Source organism: Coccinella septempunctata, chromosome 6, assembly GCF_907165205.1.
Source record: "Coccinella septempunctata chromosome 6, icCocSept1.1, whole genome shotgun sequence".
Classification (NCBI taxonomy): Eukaryota; Metazoa; Arthropoda; class Insecta; order Coleoptera; family Coccinellidae; genus Coccinella; species Coccinella septempunctata.
Window position 1 is genome coordinate 16,643,038 of NC_058194.1, and position 26,880 is coordinate 16,669,917.

General features: G+C 33.4%; 1 protein-coding gene across 11 annotated transcripts in view; it reads left to right on the forward strand.

The window, feature by feature from the left end:
- The window catches only part of LOC123315648, a 129,889-nt gene that overhangs the window by 17,410 nt on the left and 85,599 nt on the right, over positions 1–26,880 (forward strand). For 4 of the 11 annotated variants that reach the window (XM_044901425.1, XM_044901432.1, XM_044901434.1 and 1 more), the window contains exons 1-4: positions 5,794–6,067; positions 13,049–13,200; positions 15,951–16,024; positions 20,558–20,665. In XM_044901425.1, the coding sequence (XP_044757360.1) occupies positions 5,936–6,067; positions 13,049–13,200; positions 15,951–16,024; positions 20,558–20,665 (466 nt within the window). In that variant the 5' untranslated portion in view covers positions 5,794–5,935. Of the gene's footprint in view, positions 1–5,793; positions 6,068–10,339; positions 10,441–13,048; positions 13,201–15,950; positions 16,025–20,557; positions 20,666–26,880 lie in introns of those variants that run through there. The other 7 variants (XM_044901426.1, XM_044901431.1, XM_044901435.1 and 4 more) reach the window with 5 other exon arrangements.

Consider the following 26,880-nt stretch of genomic DNA (forward strand, 5'->3'; position numbering starts at 1 on the left):
ACTGTTGCCAAAGAATGAAATTTGCAAACTTACTCCTTCTGGATGCAACGCTTTCTTATGTCATCGGGTATATACCTAATGTATCTTTATAAGATAAGATTTATTTATACCGAACATGCAGTAAGAGTCAATGTATACAAAAAACGATGGCACATATAACCATCAAAAACGTAAGTATATAAACAAAAACAACAAATAAAAATCAAGAGGTAGCAAGTCACTCGAAATCATTGTTTTGATAATTACCATCCAAGAACTCTTGCACAGAATAAAAGGCTTTCGAAGACAAAAATGTTCTTACTTTAAACTTGAATTTGTTTACTGACAGATCTCTAATTTCCCTGGGTAATTTGTTGAAAAATTTTACTGCAGTGCAATTAGGAGACTTCTCGAATGTACAGGTCCTGTGGACAGAGGACCTTATTAAGTGACCATGCCTTGCTTCATAATTGATGATACATTTTGTGAGTCACTCAAGAAATTTCTGAAATGTAAAACTGCTCTAAAATTAAAAATTGATGGAGCAGTCAGCAAATCATTTGATATGAAAAATGGTCTACAGGATGTCATCCGATCAATATTGAAAATTAATATGATAATTCTCTTTAGCGCCACAAAAACCCTTCTGAAGTCAACAGCATTACCCCATAAAATAATTCGATATTGAATGAAACTATAAGCGAGAGAATAATATACAGAAATGAGTGACTGCCTATCTATAGTCCTCTTCAAAACATTAAGCGCATAATACGCACTATTCACTTTGTTACAAACAAATTCGATTTGGTCTTGCCATATCAACTTAGAGTCTACGTGAATGCCCAAAAATCTTCATGACGTACAACATTTGAAAACAGAACCATTAAAAGAAATCATGAAATCAGATGGTATTTCCCTTCTTAAATTACCATTAAGGAGCGCAGTCTTTTTCAAATTCACAGTCAATCGATTGCTATCACACCAATTAACAAATTCAGAAATTGCCAACTGAACATTCTGTTGAAGTTCCTCAAGTTTCATAACCCACACAACCTTGGAAGCATAATCGGCAAATAATGATAAAAAAAAATGTACAGAAAGCAGTGATATCATTCATATATATAATAAACAAAATGGGCCCAAGTATAGAACCTTGTGGAACGCCATTTTCAAGATCAAAAGCATACGAACGTGCTGAATTCATTTCGACTTTAATCTTTCTTTCAGATAAAAAAGAATCTATCCAATCTAGAACACTACCACGTGGTGAAGTTTACGAACTGAAATTTGACGTGTGACAGAATCAAAATCAAAAGAGACAAATCGAAAAATATAACTACCAATCGTTGGCCAAGATCTAACTTAGAATAAATACAATCGAATAATACTCCTCTTTGAAGTAATACTCGAAGTTCTGTGAATTGTTGATCAGTATTTAGCGTTGTCCTATTGTATTATATTAAAGATAGATTCGACGTCAACAAACCTTATTGACTAATGGCATAGATCCTACTTGAAAAATACTGAGTGCGTTTGCTCTAATTGAGCGTAGCAAGAATTACGTGCTGTAACCCAAATTAACCACAGTTTTGCTGTAAACAAATGCTGCATAGTTCCAGCAGATACATATTTTCATGCTGGTGGTATATACGGAAGTCTATACGACATTTGCTTCCCACCGAGAGATTGGACGTATCACTGTATAACTTACAAAAGTTTCAGAACCGTTTCCCTTTTATAGCGATATCTTGCTGCTGGGTTCAATTCAGTCGGCCACTCATGTTCAATGTGGGGCAATCTAGTAAGTAAAAGGAACTTATAGATTGGCAGCTAGTAGGCTATTTTCTAAAAAAAAGCTGAGACAAGTGTTCAAAATCTGCACAGTTACTAAGGATTATTCTACATTGTGTTTGAATGTAACACTCAACAATTGAAATCAGCAGTAGTGTTATCGCTGGATGAAAATACCGTGGACAAAACATGTGACAATGTAAGTAAAGAAGTCCAGAGGACCATCAAATAACGCAAATCAAATACTGTGGCATATAATGGGAAGTGAGAAATACCATATATTCTAACTCACCATTAAGATCCGGTTGCTCAGTTGAGGATTAAGCAGAGATTTAAATTGATCCTAAATTAATTTCGACAGTTCCGTTCAATTCTGTCAGCTTAATCTAGGATCAACTTGAATCTCTGAACTGAGCAAGAGGGCCTAAGTGTAAAATAATTGTAGGTCGCGGCATCCCAGTAAGAAGGCGCTCATCACATCACTGTTTAGAACAGCTGTGAACAAGATTGAATGAACCAAAGTGGTCACTAACATCCTTTATATGATAGGCATTTGAAGAAGAAAGAAGGCAAGTGTACTATGAAAATCCGTATTCATACTTATACGAACAAAGTTACACGATTCAGCTAAAAACTGTTATGAAGCATATTATTATATATTATTATACGTATTTAACTTGTTTTCCTGCTGGAGACATTACCTATGTAAACACGAATAAGTTTGATTGGCCAAATTGTTATTAATAGATATTTTATTTTCATCTGTCCTAGGAAGTGGCATGTTCTTCTATCTGATATTGATATTTGATAGCTTTCGGATGCAATTGTATCTTGGATTTGAAAATATTAATATTGAGATGCATAACGCACGCCGTTATGATCTAATGGTCGTAAGCACCGTTTCATTAAAGGAACATTAGAATCCTAAACCAAGTTAAAGCATATATGCCAAGCATATTATGATCTATAAAATGAAGACGATTAAAGGAGTTAATCTTTGTTTAATGAAACGGTGCTGACGGCCATTAATAAAACTTGTCATACACAATCATTCAGGATGCCAATGGAAAGACCCTTCCATTGATGAAGTGTAGATACTGACCATGCTTTTGGTCATATTTGAAGTCTCAAAGCAAAGCACAGTCCACCTCAATGACATTAGATAGGGTGATTGATGAGGCCAAATGAAACCAAAACTGGTCAGCATCTATTCTCTTATTCAATAGGACCTTTTTTTCGCTGGCATCAGGAATGTTGGTGTCTGGTTTGGTCGATTAGGATCATAACATTTGTTGATAAATATATGGACAATTATTATTCGTTTGAATGTAAGTATTTACATATACTAGATAAATTCATTTCAATACCTGCCTTATTAAGGTATCTTTATTTCTATTTTTTATGTTCGATTGTCGGGGTGACTTAATCACTATGAAATATTCGAGGTATTGTTCTCGCGTATCATGATATATTATATAGAAGACAACTGGAAAACTCCAATTAAAATTTTAACAAAACTGCAATAGTTGACTTGGGAACTCATTATCAAAGGCCTGTTTTGGACGGTCGTATAGGTTTTACAACTCTTTAGACAACAATTCCCAAATAAGGAATCACTGAAATGGGGAATGGATGCGCCTTAGTTAAAGAAAAAGCAAAATTCGTCAAGTCTTGCACTCCTTTACCCTAAGCAAATATCACAGATATCATGGTTTCAACAATAGATGCCTCCTCCTTCGTTTTTATCGGAATTGGTATTTTGACGGCAGTAAGTCAAGGTGACCCTGAAGATGGAAAAATATATTTCCGAAACGTCGGCGAACTAACATAATATCAATTTCCTATTTTATGATCATTATACCACCAGTCCATCATTTCTAATATAGTTTTCGGATCGAGTAATTTCATAGTAGCTTTTCTTGTAAGAACGATATATTCTGCTGATTCTTATCTGATCAATAGACTTCATTATTTCTGTATTGAAACAAAGATTCGGTGACTTGGGAAAATAAATTTTTCTCTTTAATTATTTTCACATGGAGCCTTCAAGAGCTATGTGAAGTTGGCACTCCCAAGTGGAAATTTTTAAACCAAAACCTTTTTTTTTTCATTTGACCAGACACCGTTTGAGAGATATGGAAAAATAAGTTTTTTCGGTGCATTTTCTGAGCAGAAATTCGTTTAGACCTAACGGTTGCACCTAGATGAATTAAATTCTCAGATTTATTACTAGAAGAGTTGCTCGTTCAGAATATGTATCACATTTCCATCTACGCTTACTTTTATCGAAAGATAAACGATTCGAGAGCTGACCTTCGATAAATCCAGAGAAAGATGGGTTCAGTTAAAAATTCGTCAAGAACGGTTGCGCCGAGATGAATGAAATTTTCAGATATATTACTAGAAAAGTTTGTCTTTCAGAATAAATATCACATTTCCATCTGCGGTTACTTTCATTGAGGGATAAACGACTCGAAAGCTGGTCTTCGAAGAATCCTGAAAAAGCTGGGCTCAGTTAAAAATTCGTCAATAAGACCGAACGGTTGCACCTAGATGAATGAAATTCTCAGATTTATTACAAGAAGGGTTGCATGGTTCTGTGGGTGGACAAATGAAGTAATTGGGTAGACAAAAGTGGACTAACGTTGGACAAACGATATTTACCATCGTCTTCGCAATTTGGCTAAGCTGCTCAGAAAATGCTTCAAAAAAACTTATTTTTTCATATCTCTCAAACGGTGCCTGGACAAATGAAAAAAATAGGTAGACAATCATGGACCTACGATGGATAAACGACCCGGAAATTTTGGTTTAAAAATTTTCATTTGGGAGTGCCAAGTTCTCACATTACAAAAAGCATATCTATGGTTCTGTGGATGGACAAATGAAAAAATTGGGTGAACAAAAGTGGACTTACGTTGGACAAACGATCCATACCATTAAAAATACGTTTCTACATTTTGGGGTGCTGCTGCAGAAAATGCACCGAAGCAATTTCTTTTTCCATACCTCTCAAACGGTGCCTGGCGAAATGAAAATAAACGGTGGACAAACATGGACCTACGATGGACAAACGATCCTGAAATTTTGGTTCAAAAATTTTCATTTGGGGGTGCCACCTTCACACTTTCCAAAATTTTCAAAGATTGATTTCTATGGTTTTGAGGGTGGACAAATGGAAAAATTTGGTGGACAAAAGTGGACTTACGTTGGACAAACGATCTTTTCCCTCAAAAAGAAATTTTTGCGATTTGGGGTGCTGCTCAGAAATAGACCCGAAAAATGTTCTTTTCCGATATCTCTAGAACGGTACGTGGACAAATGAAAAAAAGGTGGACAACATGGACCTACGATTAACAAACGACCCTGAAATTTTTGTTTCAAAATTCGCAATTGGGCGTGCCAGCTTTACATAGCTGCCTTCAAGTTAAGTCCAGATAGCTTAATGAAAGATACATTGCCCAAAACTTTGTTCATAATATAAATAATATTTGAATACTGACTAAGAGTTATTTTTTTGTTCGTTAATAAATTCATTCACGTATCTTGTTATCTGTTACCTGTGCGATATCTACAATTTCAATGCTGGTGAATAAAAATTCTAATATTTTTTGCCAATTAAATTTAGAAAAGCTAGGAGGAAATACTTATTTCTAATGCATTCGGGAAAACATAACTTTCAAAACATGAACTCACAAAAAAAGATTTTCACGCACGTGCAATAAGGTAAAAATCAAAGATCAAAGATCTATAATCTTTGGTAAAAATATTTCAGGTTAAGGATGGAATTGTGCGTGAAATTTTTCATTGGAATTTTGTCAGTGTTGACTTATGAATTATGCATGCAAGTGGTACCCTTCAGCGCTCAGCTATTCTCATTAATATTTTTAGTCATTTCCTCTGGAACGTATGTCACACTCCCGCATCGAGAAACCCAATACCCTCGAAGGGCGTATGGTGGATGTATAATATTACCCAGAACACAGTAAACATTGAAAGGTTTCATTCAACGAATATCATTCCTAAACAAAACAGACGTAGACGGCAAAGGGCTTGATCGCACATCCTCGGTTAGCATCACAATCGATTCACGTGAAAATAATAACTTTATAGACAAGAAGTGGCGGTGTAGCCTTGTGAATAACAATTAGCCAGGTTATTCTGTATGCTTGTGCACCCTCTCGTTGACAGTGCTTGTTTACAAGTTGAGTGGCTAGGTGTTTTAGTGTTAAGGACTGAAGTTTGTTTCACCACCATGCTGAAATTTTGTTCGCTAGCAAAACCCAGGGATTATGCGGTATGTATAAGGATTGTTACACGCTGTCGAATGTTTTGGCTGCTTCTGCATCACGTGCCGGAGGCAATAACGAAAATTAGAGATTGGCTGAATGTATCTACTGTTCTACTAGCGAGATCACTCTGTTGATGTTCTATTTTGTCGTAAACTTTCGACAATTCTGACGAATCTGAGATCTGAGAGATGGTGGTCAGATATTCGAGTTGTTCTTGAGTAGATTGCATCATACAGGCCTTTATTTTTTATGGTATAATTCATCAATCAAAAATTATGAAATTATCTATGTAGTCCTCCAAAATTTCTCTCGAACCCGTTTTCCTATGCAACTGATATTCTAATTATTGAAACCGCAAAAATGTCAACAACATTTCACGAAAATTTATTCAGGCTTCCATAATCATTTGATAAAAGATCAACTGTAAATGTTTGGCGGGGTCAAGTTCAAGTCATACTTATTTCATTATTCATTGATTGTTGTGGTAACTGCTAAGGAAATCAGAAGAGTGAGTAACGGCCAGTTTCAAAATCAAACTTGGATTCCCTTTACTTTTGAAGTTTCCTTTAACCCTACTTAAAATGACACTGAAGGAAGCTTTAAGCTTAAAGTGATTTTAAACTTGCCATAGCATTAAACCTTCCTTAAAATAAATTCGTAAAATCTGCCATTAGTCAAAGAAACTGAAATATCAATTGAAAACGATTCGACATCAATCTATCATTCGAGCACTTGAATGGTTAATCTTTTTTTTGACTTACTTCCAGTTACAAATGAAATTTAGTCCCTTTAATCTTAAAGCTTCCTTCAGTGCGATTTCAGCAGGGTTAAAGGAAGCTTTAAAATGAAAGGGACTTCATGTTCGATTATGAAACTGGCCGTTAGAAGACTTTGGGAGAAATTAATATTTCTGTGAAATTTGGAGTAATCATCAAAATTGGGCTTCAACTAAATTCATGGAAATATCACGTTTTTTAGTATCTTTATCCATTATATGAATTATTCAAAAATATTGAGTTCAAGTGGAGTGCTACCTATAGTTCTGTTATCAAAGTTTTCAATAGCAGCCAGTTATTTTTTCTGTTCATCAAGATTTAGCTCTTTTGATTCAAAATTCCATGGAGAAATTGACATAAATTACTACGGGTAATTTTCTAAATTGTATATTTTGAATTGAATCAAATAATTCACAAAAATTATATTCAGGAATAATACATAAGAATTACTATTTGGATCGCTAATAAATTCTGGTTATTTATATTTTAAAAATATGTACAGGCTGGGCAAAATTGGTGATACTGAACGACAACTTTTTAACACAACGAGATACAGGAAAATAATTGTACGATTGATGTCGTCTTTTTTTGAGAAATTAATAATGCCATCAACTGCATTCCTCTATCTTCTTTTGTTTTTGAGTTATGAGCCAAAATTCAAATTTGGGCGATTTCAACTTTGGTCATTATCTACCTTTCTCTTTGTGCTAGGATGTTCAAATGAAGACATTATATAGACATACACACTTTTTTGGTAGCAATCCAGTGGCGTACTATGATTTTTTCCTACAGGTTTATTTGCTGAGGCATAGCATAAAGTTGTGTTTTTTCTTATGAAAACAGTGGTTTAAAATGACATAATAGAATCGCCATTTTTTTTACCGTTTCAGAAATATATCATACATCGCCCTCAGTCTTCCTAAGTCATTTTAAACTACTGTTTTCATAAGAAAAATATATTTCTATGTTATAGCTCAGCAAATATACCTGTTGAAAAAAAATCATAGCACGCCACTGGATTGCTACCAAAAAGTGTCTGCATAATGTCTTCATTTCAAATCCTAGCTCAAACAGAAACGGAGATAATCACCAAAGTTGAAATTTGAATTTTGACCTATAACTCGAAAACAAAAGAAGATAGAGTGATGCACTTGATGGCATTATTAGTTTCTCGAAAAAGTACGACCGTAATGTGCCATTCATTTTCCTCTATCTCGTTGGGTTGAAAAAGTTGTAATTCAGGTATCACCAATTTTGCCCACCATGTACAAAAGATTCAGGAAACTTGGACAGTTCAATGCTGCCGAAACTATGAACGGATATTTTCAAGAATACACTGAGGATAAAATTTTTCTGGTAGAAAATTATGAATTAATCTTATCCCACCTTTGCCTGTGTTTTCACCTTCCAGATTACTTAAGTATTTTAATAATGATTGTCATTCTACTTCAATAATTCATTTCGATAAACGTAAACTCAACTTTTTACGAGATTATTCACTACTTGCACGTAGTTCATTTATATTCACAACGTGAGCTGGGTAACACGAATTTTTGACATATCACTTGATGTCCATGAGTATGAAGGTTTTACGAACCAGCATTATGAATATTATAAAAAGGCTTTGTACAGGATGTCCCAACTAGAACATGCAACCCTTAATAACTAGTTTTTTTTCGAATCATTTCTGATCCATCCAAGTTATTTCGAGGTGACATGAATTTTGATGAAGGTCCCCAAGTCCATTGTACGTGTCAGTCTAGCGGATCAAAATTTCATAGGTCTTTTTAATCTGAATATGGTTGGGCGTGGATATAAGTTTCTGTTAATTGAGCAACAAATATGGCATCTAAAAAAAAACAATTTTTGGGATTGGTTTAGGATGATAATAATGAGAGTTACGGTTTTTGGTTGATCTTTTTCAGGAGTATGCTGCTTTTATGTACGATTAAATGAGAGGACATCCAGAGCTGATGTTTCGATTTTTGGAAAGTATCGAATTTCTCAAAAATTTCTCTCTTTGTTGTTCACAAATCAAAACATGAAAACATACAGGGTGTATGTTCAATAAAAATCAATTCTTGAAGATTTGTGTAGTAGTTAAAAAATGATACGTGTTATAATACCTAACAGCCTGTCTCCTGAAATTATATGTAACTGATTGTATCGTAAGTACGTAAAACATATTATTTCCTGTCTTCCTTTTGGTTATTCATATATTAATTAATACACGAATATCTGGAACGAAGCCATTTCTTTAAAACAATTATTAAGATTTCTACTTAGATTGTTTTCTATTATTTTCCACTTTATTTTTGTTGGTTACTTTGAGATAACTCATTAGTTATAATTTGTTGAGAAATCATCCCTCAGGGCTTCCGCAATTTATAATGATGGGATCAGGTTCAGGAAAACAATGGATAAGAAATTAATATAACAACCTCTTTGTTTTTTGGTGCTATACCATTTCAAAAAATGTCGCTCTGTTGAACTGAACAATGGGTTTCAGTATCTCATCATTTTTGCGCATCCAGGGGGGAAGGGTTGAAATAGGCACTAACCCCCCAAACCTTGTCGAGATAATACCTAAAATTAAGTATAATAAATATATCATGACTAGTATGACTACCTGAAAATTACTTTGGCGATGTTAGATTTTTACCCAGATATGTAAAGCATTTTATGCTTGGTCTGCGTGTCACTAGCACACTTCATTTGTTTTCTCTCCATACGACTTGAAAAAACGAAGTTGTTGATTTCGAGTAGAACCGACGGTGCCAAAACATTAAAATATTTTAATTTTTCTAAACATCCCAGATAACATACGGAAATGTGTTTACAACAGATTACGAGATATTTAAAATAGGATAAGCTTTCACCAAATCAATCAAATGTATGATCCATGAGAAATAGGATGAAATGGGCATATTCATAAAGATTGTGTGGAAGGGCCACTACGGAAGCCCTTGCCTAAGGCTTGTGACCGCAAGGTGAAATAATTTCTAATATTTTAATTCTTCAAAATATAAATTTGCAAATTCTTCGCAACAACTTACATTTAAGGCTCAGTAGGTGCTAAAATTTTTCGACAAAGAGTGCATGACCTTACCTATGTGATTCAGTACAAAAGTCTGACGTTTCAAGAATTGAAATTATTCTGTTACTTTTCTATTGGCAAAGGAACGCTTCCGTTTATGTCGAATTATATTTTACCAATCTGTAGAAATAACTAGAGAGACTTACTTGTTCCTAGACACATATATATTTTCAATCCCTCGCTCTATCTAACTTGCAAACAAAATAGTTTAGTTTATCTTGAACGGAACAAACGAAAATTTTTGTCTGCGCTAATTTGCTGCATTTTACCCATTGTGAACTCTGAATAGTGTAAAACAAAACATATGGATAAGAGTATGATTTGAACTGATTCACCCACGATTTCGGGATAATGAATTCATATATTAAGGTGGAAATGCATTTTTCTTGGTCAATAGTTCGGGCGACTTGGAATAGAAAAAATGTCGTGGAGATTGATTTTATTCTCGCAGTTTGTTTTTTGCGCTGTGCTCGGAATTCCCAGAATTACCTTCCCGATCAATAACGTAAGTACAGGAATCAAGTCTAAATTAGTATTTTTAGATTTTTCTGCAAACTCAGCGTGCCACTTTTCCTGAAAAATTCAGGATAATTTTTATCGACTTATTAATAAATATGAAGAAATCCAACCAACACGAAAAAAAAATTTTTTTGAAGCCCTCACTATTTCTGAATTCTTAGCCAAATTTGAAATTTATCGGATCCGTATGTTCACACCCTGAACATCAAGAAAAGCCTGGGCCAGTTACGTGAAATTTAAGGTTGGTACTTCACACCACTGGCGAAAAATCCAGCATCGGCAAAGAAATGTCGAAGTTATAGTTGGAATTTTTAGAAAAAAAGGTGATTTCCATAACAACACATTTTATCCGAAAAGTGACAAAGGTATTGAACTAACAATCCACCCAACATAAAAAAAAAGTTTTTAGGCCCTCCACTATTTTCAAATTCTTCGCCAAAAACGGTAATTTTTGGTTATCCTACATTCACACCCTGTACAACAAGAAGGAATTGAAAAAAAAATACTTTGCGTCGGTGGCATACAATCTCTGCTGTTCGGAGTGAAAATTCAGCATCATCAAAATAATGTCGAAGGTATCTAGTCAAACTTAGGCCATTTTTTAGCTGTCCCACTCAACCTAAAGAAATTTTTATTGCTACAAAATCGGACTGTTCTTATCTTTCCACTGTTCCTTATTGTGCCCAAATTTCATATTTCTCATATATGTAATTTTTAATTTGTATCAGAAACTATCACGAAGTCATATTGTATCTTGTAAAATAACTTTTCACACATTGAATAAAAAGAATTATTGGAGGATATATCAAGAGTACCTATTTTCCAAATTTTTCGACCATATATTGAGTTTCATAACATGAATATCGCAGTAAATCATTGCCCATTTCGTGACTGGAAAGATCTTTCAAAATGAGCAAGTAAAAAATGTACATGTGAAGCTCTCAGACATCATTGCAATCTAAGAAATAAATATTGGAATCAAAATCATGGTCATGATAATCTTTCAAGTTGTGTCCAAAACTATACAGGGTGTTTCCGATGGTGAGGCTTTTTTTGACAGAAGATAGAAGTAATCAAAATAAGTCATTTCACCAAAAATGGTCAATACAGGGTGAGATTCTTGAAGTTAAAAGAAACACTTTTCTTCTTTACCTTTTTTTCCGATTCGACCCTGATAAAGAAAAGCTGTGCCACCCCTGGATCAAGAAAATTCTCTTCAGAATAACTAGCTAAATCTGTATCACTACATATCTGTGGATCTTATAAACCGAGTTATATTCAGCCAAAGTACCCAACTTTTCAAATTTCACAGATACTTTTTTATTTTTGAACATCAAATGACTCGAAAACGGCGCATTATATGAGAAAATAGGAAGACTACTTTTATTTCACAAAACGTTATTCATTAAAAATTTAATTTCAAGAGTTGGGTTATTTGAATTTTTGGTATTTTTATGGTACGTAATGGTCATAATGAGAAAACTGGAAGACGTGGGTGATAGTTTGAGTTCGAAAAATATGAATGAAAAACTATATTCGGAAATTCATTCCATTCGATAGAACCGTTTGTGAGATAGAACTAAAAATAGTATTTTTTATGGTTATTCAACAGCCTGTATCTTTTAAACCGAGTCAATTCGCAGAAAATGTTGAGGAAAAAAAGTGGTTTTTTCTTAACCTCAAGAATCTACTGTTAAAATATTTGTACGAGTCAAAGACTCGCCCTGTATATAAAATATTCAAGATGACTGAGCTTCAACCCTTGGAAGACGATTCCGGCATCCGGAAAACGAAATAAACATAAACATATTGCTGGACAATGAATGGTTCAGTACTTCCGAGTATATCTGTTGTCTCATGTCACTTGGAAAAATTATTGTATTGTGCGATTAAGGGTGAAAAAAGGGGAGAAAATTGAGACAGTTTATTGAAAGTGTTTATGTTGACAAAATTCTATTATTGTCACCCTATTTCATCCCATTTTCACGACGATTGTTGGAAGGTTCGAACAAGAAAAAATTGTGATGGCCATTGTGAGACAATTTGTGAATAATTCAGGGGAATTTTATGGGTGAGATTTTGAATTGATATTCTATTTTTTTACTCTTGGTCCTAAGTATTTTTCTGTCGGTTGTTTTCGGAATTAGCCATTTCATAAAATCGTTTAAGTTACTAAATTATGAGGAAAATTCGGCAATCCTAATTCTCCATTTTCATTCCCAACTAAATTATACCAATATGGTTGAATCAATCATCACGAGATGAGTTTTTCCCATTGCTTTGAGTAATTCAGATGAAAAATGATTTAAGGGTCGTATTAGATTCTATTTCATTAATCATTTTCAAATTTTCATTCAAATTTGTCATTTTGAAAGTTTCGTAGGTATAGGTGATTTTTGGTGAAACGCTTTATTTTGACCAGTTCTACCTTCCGTTAAAAAAAATGGCTCACCTTTAAATACACTCTGTATAGATCTCCACATCTATCTATCAGTTCTATTATCAACTGTCAGTTGTATGATAAACGATTGAACCCCCATTAAGATCAAACACACGATTATATCGTATTTTATCAATGATTCAATTTGTTACAGGTGAATTCAAACGGAAAGGCAGCTCTGAAAGGCATTAGAGAGGGAGACATCATAACTTCCATCAATGGGCACCCGACAAAAGATTTGAAATATTCAGACGCCCACAGTCTCATCAAAAACTCCGAAGACCCATTGAGATTGGAACTCACCGTGTAAGTTGACATTAGTATGAATCCACCGTAAAAAATTATAAACAGGGTGTTCCTAAATAAGTGTATCAATGGTCAACTGTAGATTTCTCATGAAAAAATAACATTTATTTTTCTCCGGGTCTCCGTGTCCGAGGGACAGGGAGTCAAGCAATTCTTGTAATCTTGTTAAATGGTCGCTAAAAATAATGAAAAATTACTTTGCAATTTGTAATAAAAACCTAGTTGTCGAAGTTTGTTGAAATCAATAAAATTATTAATTATCACTACTCATTTTTCCGATTAAAAGAAATTTAAAATGCTTTAGCAATTTTTTTTTAATCATAAAATGCCAGTTTTCTTGAAAACGGTCCACTTCAGAGCGATAAACCAGTACCTTTTTATGTATAACACATTGTCGCATCAGAATTCGCTATGCAAATGCAAATTGGTGCAGTGGTGTAAATGTTGGAGGGTAAAACCTTTGTGCAAATTCATTATCTCCGCCACTGGCACGTCTAATAAAACCGAGTAAAGTGCAAAAAAGTAGCTATTATTAGTGACAATGTGTATGTAAAATCTCATTTCTCTAATTCAAACGGTTCGTGAGATATTAGCAAAAAACTGAAAAAAATATGAATTCTTGACACCCTGTATATGGAAAAGAAGACCCGGAAAAAAAAATTAAAGAAGAGAAAAAAAAATTTTCATGAGAAATCTACCGTTGTATATTTCGAGAAATTTTTTGTTGTTACAATCTCGGCGGTAATTTTTAATTCAAAGTAATAATAAATATAAAATGAGCACTTATTCACGGAATCGATAAAATGAATTCTCTTTCATTTCTCTATAGACTAACGTAAACAATGGCGCATCCACCAATTTCTCATACAATTTTCCAATTGAAAAATGTATTTCATAAGTTGGAAATGATATAAAATCGCAACTATAGTAGCAAACAACAGGCTCAAAGCATTCAGTATTCGGAAATCAATGTCAATAATAATTTACTCGTAGATAGCTATTGCTTATTATGGAGATTGTTTCTATTCTGAAGCAATATATACAGGCTGGGCTTTTGAAAACGAAACAGATGGGATAACTGGTGAAATAAACTCATTTCGAAAAAATGGTCAGATTCGTGGATTTTTGATTCGAGGGGATTACTTCCGAGATCAAATTTACCTACAACCATAACGCTTCAACCCTTAGTGTTTTAAATAGGAAGAATGGTACCTCATTTGAGGTATTTTAAGTTCAGTATATTTACTCTTTTGTCATTCGTGTTCGAAATATTGACATTTGAATTACCCTTTGAGCATGTTGTGTATATCAATCGGATTTTCACTCATTTGTTCTGTAATTTTGATGATGAATATTCTATACAGTTCTAACACTAGTTTTACTTGAAAAATAAAAATTATTTCAATTCTTTCTGCCAATAAATTTACCATTTTTACCATATTTGTTAATGAAAGAATCAAACAGTAATTGATTTCTGTTAGGTACATGACAGTTAACGATTATTATCGAAATCATAGTGAAAATTTGATTGCTCCACAAAGCATTTTTAACGAAATAACCAGTACTCACTTTGTTAGTTCGATTTAGATCGTATTATTTGTTGATTTAATTATCGGCGGATGTTATGCATCTGAATTAATTCGTTTATAACCAGTTCAGTAAATGTTTAAATCTGAATATATCGAAAACGAATGCATTGAATGGAAAAAAATTAATGCTAAACTCAGAATGAAATTTTATTCGAATGAGGTATTACTTACCCCATTTTCTCTATTCAAAATTTAGGGGTTAGGGATGTTGGGATTAGAACACTAAAGGTTGAAGCTATATGTTCGTGATTTAAATCTTGAAAGCTTTCTCCCTCGATTGAAAAATCGACGTGTCGAAGCATTTACTCGAAAAAAATTCATTCCGTCTGTTATCTCGGCTGTTTCGTTTTTGAAAGCCCCTGTATAGTGTATGTCTACCTGAATTTAACAACACATGGGATGGATTGATGGCATGTAATTGATAACAAATTGGATTTTCCTGATCACTTACAAATAAATTTACTACATTATCATCTTACATTATTTCAGAATTATGTTTATCGGAAAAATTCAACACAAATTTGTTCCCGTTTTATTTGAAGCAAAAATCCTTCAAAATTTCTACAGAAACACGTGCCTGGATCGGACAGGAAACTCAGCTAGACAATTTGGCAATTATATCAATGCAGAAATTTTTTTCCTATCTTACATCTTTTAGCAGATAAATAATAAAATGAGTGCCAAATGAGAAATGGCCCCAAGTCAACTTCGTTGTCGGCAAAAAGTTATTATTGAAAAACCATTAGGAATTGAACAAATCACAACAAAATCGGATAAAATTCATTTGAACCTAACGATATACACATTTCTCCAGACATATCGATAGAGCAAAGTATGATTGGAGCTCGAATTCCCGAAGGAAAAGACGAAATCAAAAGTCGAACAACTCCCTGAGGCTTTTCTCTATTCCACATACACCAATTACCCACATTAGATTGCCAGCCCACACGAAGTCGCCTCGCCCTTTTCCATTCCCGCACTTAAATCCTTCCATGCGGAAATCCTGAGCCCGTGACTGACATGACATTACAATAAAGTTCGATGTGAATTCACCGCTTGGATCATGCTGTTTTATCCGACTGACGGACCCGTGTCGTAACAAATTGAGGGCCGCTAAATTACCGAATCGGCTAATTTGTACAATTCGACTTTATGTTGCAGGGATGCTGGATCGCCGAAGCATAAGAAACGGAACAGGGCCACCCTACACGAAACCCATTCGGAAACCCTAAAAAGTAAGTTTTTCTTTAATAAAACTGAAAATCTAGGTCGCCCTTCTCCTCCAAGCCATACCATTATTAGCGAAATCAGACAATTTATTTCTAGTTTGTCCCTGTTGAGATTTGGCGAATTATGGTATTATATGTATGAACCAGCACCGTATCTATGGTTTTGAAATATTATTTGATGTGGACAGAAAGAAATTTTCGTTCACGTTGATCTACCGAAATATGGGAAATGCTATGTACTGGGTGGGCAAATTTCGTTGTCTACTGAGGGGATCTCGAGAACTATAGCAGCTAGAAGAAAACGGAAAACACACTCTTTTCTCATGACTAATCCAAATCTGAAAACAGAATTGGCCTATCATTTTTAGATGTCGAATTATAAGAACAAATTGAGATTTTGACGATTCCAAAAAGTTCTCATAAATTTTTTATCTTTGAACTTACAGATCTGAAACTTACGAAGGCGTAGAAGGGCCAAGGAATTATTTTATTTTCAATCCCGACTTATAAGTCGGGATCTCGAGATCCCGAGATATAAGTCGGGATTATAACCTCCATTTTTCGAATTCAACTTTGTCGTGTTCGAGGTGCAATCAATATAATCATTACCTAACTATCCTACGGTAAATTTAATTGGACTCAAAATGTACAGGTGTTTATGATACATAAGGCAAAATTATGAAAAATTGAAAGTGCGAAAGAATTTCTTGAGAAAATCTTTTCAACAGAAATATACAGAAAAGTGTGACTTCGCATTTTCACAATGTTTTTCATAGGAATCCAAATAACTCATAAACCTTTGAGTTTTTACCCAGGGGTTATATATTGTTGAAACTCCTACATCAAATCAGCTATCATATCATCTACGATGCGAAGATATACAGGCTGTTTCTAAATTAGAAGTGAACCTAAGGGGGCGTGTTAGTATGACTCATTTGCTGTCATTTGAGCCATATTTAAAACGTCTATTAGGCCATTGCGGTGATTCACCATGTATAAGTGTAAACCTTGAGTATTTAAATTCAATGGTGCATACTAAAATTTTTTCAGTACACGTCCTCAGAATATTCGTTTTTGAGAGGAAGGCTTTATAGGAAGTTTAAAATTGATTTAAGTTTAATGAATCGGATTCAATTGAAAATTTGTAATAAATTCTGGTCTAAATCCCATTCCGCTATTACATTTTTCCTCAAAGAGTTCATCTATATGGTGTAGCTTTAAATATTTGGCTATTATTCGGATGACAAAATCTCATATAGATGATAAAGAAAACAAGCTTGAATTTGAGGGTAATTGAAAACCCTTACTCTCCTTGTATTTATTACTTACAGAATATAACACATATGAGGGAATTATCTTTTTGGTTTATTTGAATAAAACCTTTGTTATTGAAACAGAATACACACATATTTCTGTTGTTTTTTATTCACCTGAATCTTACAAAAATCTATATGATGTTATAACTCTTCTATTTCAAAAAGGTTAATCCAGAATTGTGAATTATGCTTCCGGAGTATGGACCACCATGCTAGAATTTCCTTATGCTCGAATCCTAACGAATAATATCGCACTAATTGTTCAGTTCTTTTCTCCTAGAATCGAATATACATAATTCAATATGGCTATTCATTTAGAGATAGCAAAAAAACTTACCTCTGACATGTCATTCATTTTCACCGCAAAAAGTTGAAAAAGTTATTCCCGATTTAAATTTTCCGTAGGATAGTTAGGTAATGATTATATTGATTGCACCTCGAACACGACAAAGTTGAATTCGACAACGACTAGGTTGAATTCGAAAAATAGAGGTTATAATCCCGACTTATATCCGAGATCCGGAGTTAAAAGTCGGGATTGAAAATAAAATAATTCCTTGGCCCTTCTACGCCTTCGTAGAAACTTGAACCTTCTTAGGCACTTTCATACGTTGAATCTACTGACAAAAGATTTTTTTCAAATTCAAAAATAACAAATTCAACAAAAGTTTGCATTTAAAAAAAATGAAAGTTCACCTAATGATTAGAAATGAAAAAATATTTTGAGCTCGTCACTGTATTCTACTTAAAAAAATGCCTGTTCAAGTTTCAGATTTGTAACTTCAAAGACAAAGTTATAAGAACTTTACGACATTGTCAAACTCAAAAAGGAAGTATCGTAGGAGGCTGCGGTTTTCACCATTCTTTGTTTCTCCGAAAAAGAGCTTGAGAATGTGTCATTCGTTTTCTTCTAGCTGTTATAGTTCTCGAGATCCTCTCAGTAGACAACGAATTTTGTCCCTATTCCTTATTGTGGAAACTAAAGGAGCTAGAAGAAGAAGTTGAATACAATTCTTACCTGTAATCGATTGAACTTTTATTTTTATAACCCACCTTAACACAGAGTGCTCCGTATCAACTTTCTTATTTTGAATGGAACATCCTTTGTATTATTGCATTTTTGAATTCCTTGTCAAATTCCAAGGTAACCTTGCCCTGACAACCATGGTCCTATATAGCACCGATTCTGAGATATTCGACTTTTTCCTAAAATTTTGACAGCTCTAGGTGCTCACTAAAATAGCTGATACTAGTTTTCTAATGAATGTTTCAAAACCAAATTTTGCCCAGCTTATTGGATCACACGATACATCTCAATTTTTAGCAATCTGATCTACAGGGTCTTCAAAAATTGAAGTTGAATATTCAAATAGAAGTTCAATCAAAACTTGATTTTTTCAAATGGCAACCTAAATTTTTTTCTTGTACATCATGTAGAGCAGGTTAAAATGAGCAAAAAATGTATTCAAACTTTTTCTGTAAAGTGAATAGTTTCAGGAATATGGACGAAGAAGTTCATTCTCCCGTAAGAAATAACGATAATTATTAATTAGTGTTGCTGCTATATAGTTGACTTTTATTTTTTTCATAATGGGGGATGACTGAAAAATTGAATTTTAGGTGCATTATATTGAAAAATACCACTGCAAAATTTCATTTTCTTATCTCTGTTCTTCTGAAAAAAATTTAATAAATCCATAATCAAGTCGTCATCTCTGAAGCAACGTAAATCTTCAACGGAGCGTTTCCGCACATCTCCATTGAAATTTTCGTCTTTATTTTTAGGTATAGTGAACCTATATCCGAATTTATTTCCATTGATGCCATTCTGTATATTCTGATAATAACTATTTTATACAAAATCAATCCTTAAGTGCATTAATATGACATTTTGTTCATGGTCTTAACGATTCCAGAATTCCGGATTCCAAATTCGTTGCAGCAAAAGCATTAAAATTGATCCCAGTTCCTGAAAATGAAAGTCTAATGAGTAAATTTGCTCATATTCATCAGATCGTAGTAGTTCCGCATAGAAATGAATGCATATTACTAAAAAAATTTCAAATGGAATGCTTTGGAAACAAAGGCTCCTTTCGAAAAAACATGTGTGAAAGGATAAATTCATATACTAACTTTTTAATTTCTACAAGCAAAAAAATAAAAGTATTGAAAGCTCATGTTAAATACTTAGCATTCTATTGAACAACAGCCAACCGAATTATAACTCTACTAGGCTAGCCAGAGTTTCATTAAGCTTGATCAGGGAATCAACTCTTGATTGGCAAATAGACGTCAATTTGTTTTCAATCGATGATTCAGTCATTATCATTCAGAATATCATTCTAGCATCAAATTATGATGTTCATACGTCCATTCAATTATTCTCAATTGCTACTGCTTCAATATTTCCAGAAATGAAAAATAAATAAAAAAGTTTCAGTGATTTCGTTTTAGAAATTGAATGACTGTCGAATCGTTGATCGGACAATCATAGTTTTATGAAACCAGCTGTTAACAACTTAAACAATACGGAAAGACAATAGTTCGATTCAGAGCGTAACACTGATTTACGTAAGGAGTGATTATGCTTTTGAATTATATCCATGCCTTACTGTTTTAGGCGTTATCTTATTTTCATGTTTAATTATAAAGATATATGTTTTCAAAACAGTTTACGATCGATCTTTATTCCTTTATTTTAAATAGTTACCTGAAAATCATTTGTGATCAGCTGATCGACGAGAATGGGAAAATTTTGTAGTGAGTTTTGTCACCGTACAAAATTAATAATCGATTACGTATTCTCAAAATATGGAGTTTCCATGGCAATCGCTGAAGATTCCACTTGAATTGAGCACTTAATTCCATAACTTTCAAGAGTATTCATTTTTAGTGCAATGTACATATACCTATTATATCCAGGTACTACATACTTCCAACAATTTAAGAAATCTCAATCACTCAATCTAATTGGCCTATAGATTACGTATTGTTTGAGTACCTATACCTGAGCATCTCAGTTGCTTCATACGTAAGTTAGTAATCATAGGTGATTCCAGAGGTTCTACTTCCTCATATTAATCATTAGTGATAACATCCATCGAATAATCTAATCAGCTATCTAATGTTTACCAGACCCAAATGCTGGTTGCTCCTTTTAGCAATTTCAGTGATAGTTTTAATTTTGTACAAAGGTGGTGAGGTTAACCTTTTTTTATTTCAGGTACCAGCAGCACTCTCTACTCAAGGAATTCGACCAAAACATTTTTCAACGACGAAAACGAATACGCTGATCCAGATCAATACTTGAGAAAACCAGCATCTGACGAGAGTAAGAAGTTGATATGTCGCTTAACTAGTCATATCTAAACAGGGCGAATCTTTGACTTTTTCTTATATTTTAACAGAAAGTCCTGATGTCAATAGAAACATTTTATCCATTTTTTCCAATTCAGCTCAGTTGACGTTGAAAAGATATAGGCTGTTGAAAATCCATAAAATATGTAATTTTCGGGTTATATCTCTCAGACGATTTCATCGAATGGAATGTTTTTATAATATACACTGAGGGACAAAATTAAGGGATCAGAAAAAAATTTCTAGGTGATTTTCAACAGTCTGTAACTTGAAAAAATTAACGTAGAGTCATTTTAAAAAAACTTAAGGTTCAGTCGTCTAGTTTTTGGGTCTGAACATAACAAGTTCAATTTTTTTCCACTTAATATTGAAAAATACACTAAAAACAAAATTTTTAATTTTTCTGGTTTTCATTTTTCGCGGAACTACCAATGATCGCAAAGAAAGTTGAAGAAGATGGGTTCCGAAAACTTAAATAAATTCTCTACAACGATGAGCCATTATTTTACGATTTTTTTTTTCATTCCTGACATGATTTCGAAAAAGCTACATAAAAAGTGATGATTTTGGTAGAAGTCAAAGACTCACTCTGTATAGAAGGTAACTGGATGTTACCTGATACTCACATTCCATTGTCTTCTTTATTCCTGTTATGAAGACCAATTTAGATTTTTCCGTGTAAAAATTATGTCAAAATTATGAATTCTCTCTTGAAGCCGCTTAGACCATAAACAGAAAAGATTACTTGGGCACATAGATACTTATTATTCTTTATTAGAGGTTCTATAGAGAAAACTATATTAGAAAATATTCCGTTGAAATTGATCTCTTGCATTGATTTGTGTACTAAAGAACGAAATCACATGATTATTTTCATAAAAAAAGTTATAAAACATTTCAAATGTCGAAGTCTAGTTGGGATATATTTGTTTAAATATTTCGACAGAAACTTTCAACGAGTATGTTCCTTGTTCAATGCAGATCAATCATTACAATTTCATTATTCTAAGAGGATATTCAAGAACAGTTAAAAGGTGTGTCAAGCAAATCAGTTCCACCAAGACGAATAAGTATGCATGTTTCGTTGAACAGAAAGACAAAACAATCGAAGGAGGCCCGGGAAAATGATTTCGTATTTCGATTATATAGAACGTCGGTGTTCGTGCTGTTTTATTTCGTCTATTTTTACTGCATTATGAAATTTCATCTGCCGGCGTGCTGCAAGAAATACAAGTTGTCGAAAACGGGAAAGCTGTCGATCAGAACTTTGAAACGGAGGTGGAGTAAGCTTGTTCCAAGAAGATTTGCAGGTAGGAAGCTTAGAAGTGGCTCATTTCCATCTCAAAGCTACGGGAACGGGGAACAATATTTGGTTTCTCGTATTTCAAAGTTCGAAGTCAACTTTGGGTGGAGAGACAATGATTGATATTGGCACTCAGGCCGTCCTAGCGGTTTTAAATCAAATTTTTCTTTGTAGTTTGCGAATGTCGATATTGTGATGGATGTTTCGGAACAAGGGTTCATGCAAAAGTTCGGAGAAGAATTTCGTAACTTCGTGTGTATCTTTCCTGGGGGCAAAATTGGTTAAAAGTAAAAAATATCCTTCAGCTGAACTTGGAAGATATTACCAAAGTTTTATTATGTTATCTGGCGAAAAATGAAAAAACGTTGTCGTATATTTAAGGAACCCTTAGCAGTCAATCATTTGAAGAGTTCCAATGTTTGACATATGTCTTTATTTCGTGTTCAATTTCTCGAAACTTACCTGAACCTAACCTAAATTTATTGGGAATGATATCAAAATCGTTAATGAAATGAACCACATCATCTTGTAATATGTTTGCCAACTGAAATTGAATTTCTGTGTTCGTTCCCTAAAAGATGGTTCTTCCTGTAATTTGTATTGTTTCCTTTCATTTGATTGAGTTTCATCGACATGTTTGGATAATTCCCCTACTCCCTTGGATAATGAACTATATTCAGTGGGAATAACCCTCTGCTCCAGTTTTTACTTTGTTCTATTAACTCAATAATTTTCATTCTTTCATGATTATTTTCAAAACTGAATCAATCAATAATAATTTTTTTCTCTACTGCTGAGGGCACAAATTGAATTCTTACCTTTTTCTCACTACCATCTGATATTTGTATTTACAATTATTATTTTCCAAACCCAGAGACCTTATTGAATATCGAATACTTTCATTCATTAGGCAGCAGTTATTCTAAAATTATACATATTAAGAATATTTATGATATTCACATTATTATGTATTTCGAAAGGTGACAAATCTGAACTTTGTAATAATGGCAGGAAGATAATACAGGCCCAGAAATATGCCCACCTACAGCACTTGAATATCAACAACGTTTATTACTTATATCTAAATGCCACAATATTGATGTGAAAGTTTTTTATCGTAAATCCGTAGGTTGATGTAGTTTTTTCCATATGAAAGGGGTCAATGGCCAATTATTCAATTGAAGAAAGAATGGGAATTCACGAAATTTCAGTGGAAACATGCTAATACTTGGCTTCATAGACACAAGAATGCCAAGATGAAAAAAAAAAGAAGAAAATTGAAATCAATCTGATAACTGTGCATAGTAATTCGTGGTGAGAACAGTAAACAGTTCTGTTTCTGAAAAATTGTTCTCAATTAGGAGAAAAAGGTAGATAAACATCTTCTTCTCCCAATTCATCTTAATTTCACAATTAGATACCTATAATAATCAACCGAAGAATTGACAATAATATATCATTAAAACTGACGCTGATGAAGTTTGCAAGCAGTTTCTAGCTTCTTCTTATTTTCTAGGTTTAGATCAAATTTACTAATTTCAAAAATTTATTTTAAATGTAATTTCTTATCAAAAATAACTGTAATACCTGTTTCTGTTTTTTCGAGGAAACGTTCAAAAATTTGTGAAATCTTTCTAGAATTGTTTGAATGGGGTTTGTATAACCCTCGGTATAACCTTTCTCCTGCATTTATGTTGTTCTCCGTTTTGGAATTAAAACAAGAAATTCCTTAATGAAAAGGAATTGGAAATATTTCGCGGTTGTGAGCTCATGTATGTGTACTTTTGAAGGCGTTTACTGACATCAGATAAGTTGGAACTTGGGCATTCATTCGCCATTTCAATAAACCAGTTGTAACAATATTAATAGGGCATTGAGTATGAATTTAAACATTCTCTTGCAAATATTTGATTTTTTCACTGAAAGGTTATATGAGTCTTGAGTTTTCCATTTTAATGATATAAAATTTAGATCACTCATGCCCTCTTCTATAACCACTACAAGTCTACTCCACGTTACAACAAAAATCATAGAATGAGTAAACCTCAACATTAAGGCAAAAAGTTGCATTTTTTAACTATTTTACAGGGTGAGTCTTTAACTCGTACAAATATTTCAACAGTAGATTCTTCAAAAGAAACACTTTTTCCCAATCTATTTTTTTCAGATCGGCCTTGATAAAAAGATATAGATATATTTTAAGTTTTCATAATGAGCTATGCCACATCTGGAGAAACAAAATTCCCTTCAGAACAACTAGCTAAATCTATGACACTACACATTTGTGGATCTCTTGAAAAGAGTTTCGTTCGTTCAAAGGACCTAATTTTTCGAATTTCACAGATATTTTATGGTTTTTCAACAGCATTTACCTTATAAACCGATCTGATTCGAAAAAAAATGTTAAAAGAAAGATGTGTTTCTTCTGACCTCAAGAATCTACTGTTAACATATTTGTACTAGTCAAAGATTCGTCCTGTCTACAGGGAAAAGGGAAAGCTTATAAATGTGTGCTGCGAACTGCACAATTCAATAGGGAATACTCCTTGTGACGAAAATGATGTATTTTTTATGAAATATCTTTGAAACGTCACGTTTTGAAATAACCATTTCAACCGTTTCCCAAAAAAACTATTTCAAGTACTTAAAAATGAAAAATAAAAATGGGTATTTAAAATTTAAAGCGTTTCGTTTCTATTGCACAAGTTGCCAACATCGACTGAAATATGCGTTGATAATAAAGGACAACAAATACACTATCTAGATGATATGGCTGTCTATGAAGTCTGCGACGAGCGAGGAAGGTCGTGAGATTTTATAGGATTTTTATGGCAGGTTGCTGTTGAGGCTCACCAGTGAGTACGCGCCTTATGATGGCTGTGAATCAACAGCTTTTATTTTATGAACAAGCCATTGTTCTTTTTATTTTCTAGTAGGCGCTGTTGCCAAATCGTAAACTAGAAACGAAGAGATTTGAATTTTAAAACCTCATATTTGAAGAATGATTTTAAATAGTTTCCGCGGTGCATTTGAAAACTTCATGAATGAAACTTATAATTATTCAGTTTAAACTTGCATATGCTCTGATAACCCAAATTGGGGAGAATTCCCCATTCGATCAATTGTAGAACAATGCCCCCTTTATTATAAGAACAAAAAGTGTTGGGGATGAATGAATGAAAACAGCATAAGCGTGCGAAAATTGTAATAATAATATTTTAAATGGGAAGTATTGGCCATTAATCCAAGCTTCATTAACATTTTGAATGTAAGTAATTCAAGGTCAATATGAATAATTAGTTACTGATGAATTCGAAGAATCGAATCGTATCTCAATAAATATCCCTTCCATTTTAGTGAATTCTAAATTTAACGAATGTTCAGAAAATAATTGTTCCAAAACTCATAAAACAGTTAAAATGGGAATTTCGATTCATATTAACAAAACCTCTCGATATGAGGATACATTCCAACATTCCTCCGTTGTACAAATTAGCCGATAGCTTATGTACAGAATGCATCCTGCACGGCAGAAATACAACTTGCAACTATTAAAATGACTAATAGCCTTGATTGGAATCGCCAATAATTCATTCTATTCTCTGCTTAAATGAGGGAAGTAGGAGTAAGTTGGGAATTGCATTCAATAAGCCGCAAATATCCGTGGATCCTTCCCTTTCATCTCAACCGGAAATTTATCGACATTCACGCTTATAATTCCAAGGGTCTGCATTTGAGAATCAATTACAATCGGTGGAAATCATTTGGTATTGATAAGGCCGATCATAGGACAAATAATACAAATTAGATAATCATGTCATTTTCTGAAATCATACTTAATTTCACTTGAATATATTATTGCCATCATTGTACAGGGTGGGCAAAATTCGTTGTCTACTGAGGGGATCTCCAGGACTATAGCAGCTAGAAGAAAATGGATGACACATTCTCGAGCTCTTTTTTCCTGACTACTCCAAATCTGAAAACAGAACTAGATTTTAAGTTATTAACAAAAATTGAGATTTTGACGATTTCAAAAAGTTCTCATTACTTTTTTGTCTTTGAAGTTGCAGATCTAAAACATGAACCTTTTTAGGGACTTTTATATGTTGAATCTATTGACACAAGATTTTTCTCAATTAAATAAAATTTGCATTTTATAAAACGAAAGTACGAGTGAGATTCGAAATAAAAAAATATTTTCATTTCATATCTCGTCAGTGGATTCTATGTAAAAAAGTTTCTTTATAATGTTCAAGTTTGAGATCTGCAACTTCAAAGACAAAAAAATTATGAGAACTTTTCGAAATCGTTAAAATCTCATTTTTGCTAATAACTCAAAAACGAAGAATCGTAGCAGGCTACGGTTTCCACCATTCTTTGTTTCTCTGAAAAACAGCTGGGAAATGTGTCATCCGTTTCTTCTAGCTGCTATAATTCTCGAGATCCACTCAGTAGACAACGAATTTTGCCCATCCTGTACAGGGTGTCCAATATTCTTTGTCTGGTGAGGGGATCTCTGAAACTAGAAAAGTAAAACCATAGCTTCCTATGATTCTTCCTTCTCAGGTTATGACTGAAAATTCAGATTTTGATGATTTCGAAATTTTTTCTAACTTTTTTGTATATGAAGCTTGAGATCTGAAACATGAAATTGCTAGACTCAAAAAGAACTTTTTTGAGAAGAACTAGGTAGAAATTTCTTGTCTTCTATATTTGGAACTTTGAAACAATGTTACGTTTTTTCATGCAAACCATTACTGAATTGGTCATTTTTGAAATGCGGAAAAAGCACAAAATTTAAAACTTTTATACATACATTCGTCTAGTAGTTGGGAAGCCGACGATGCTAAATCGGGATTTACTTTAAAAGGTCGTGGAGACCT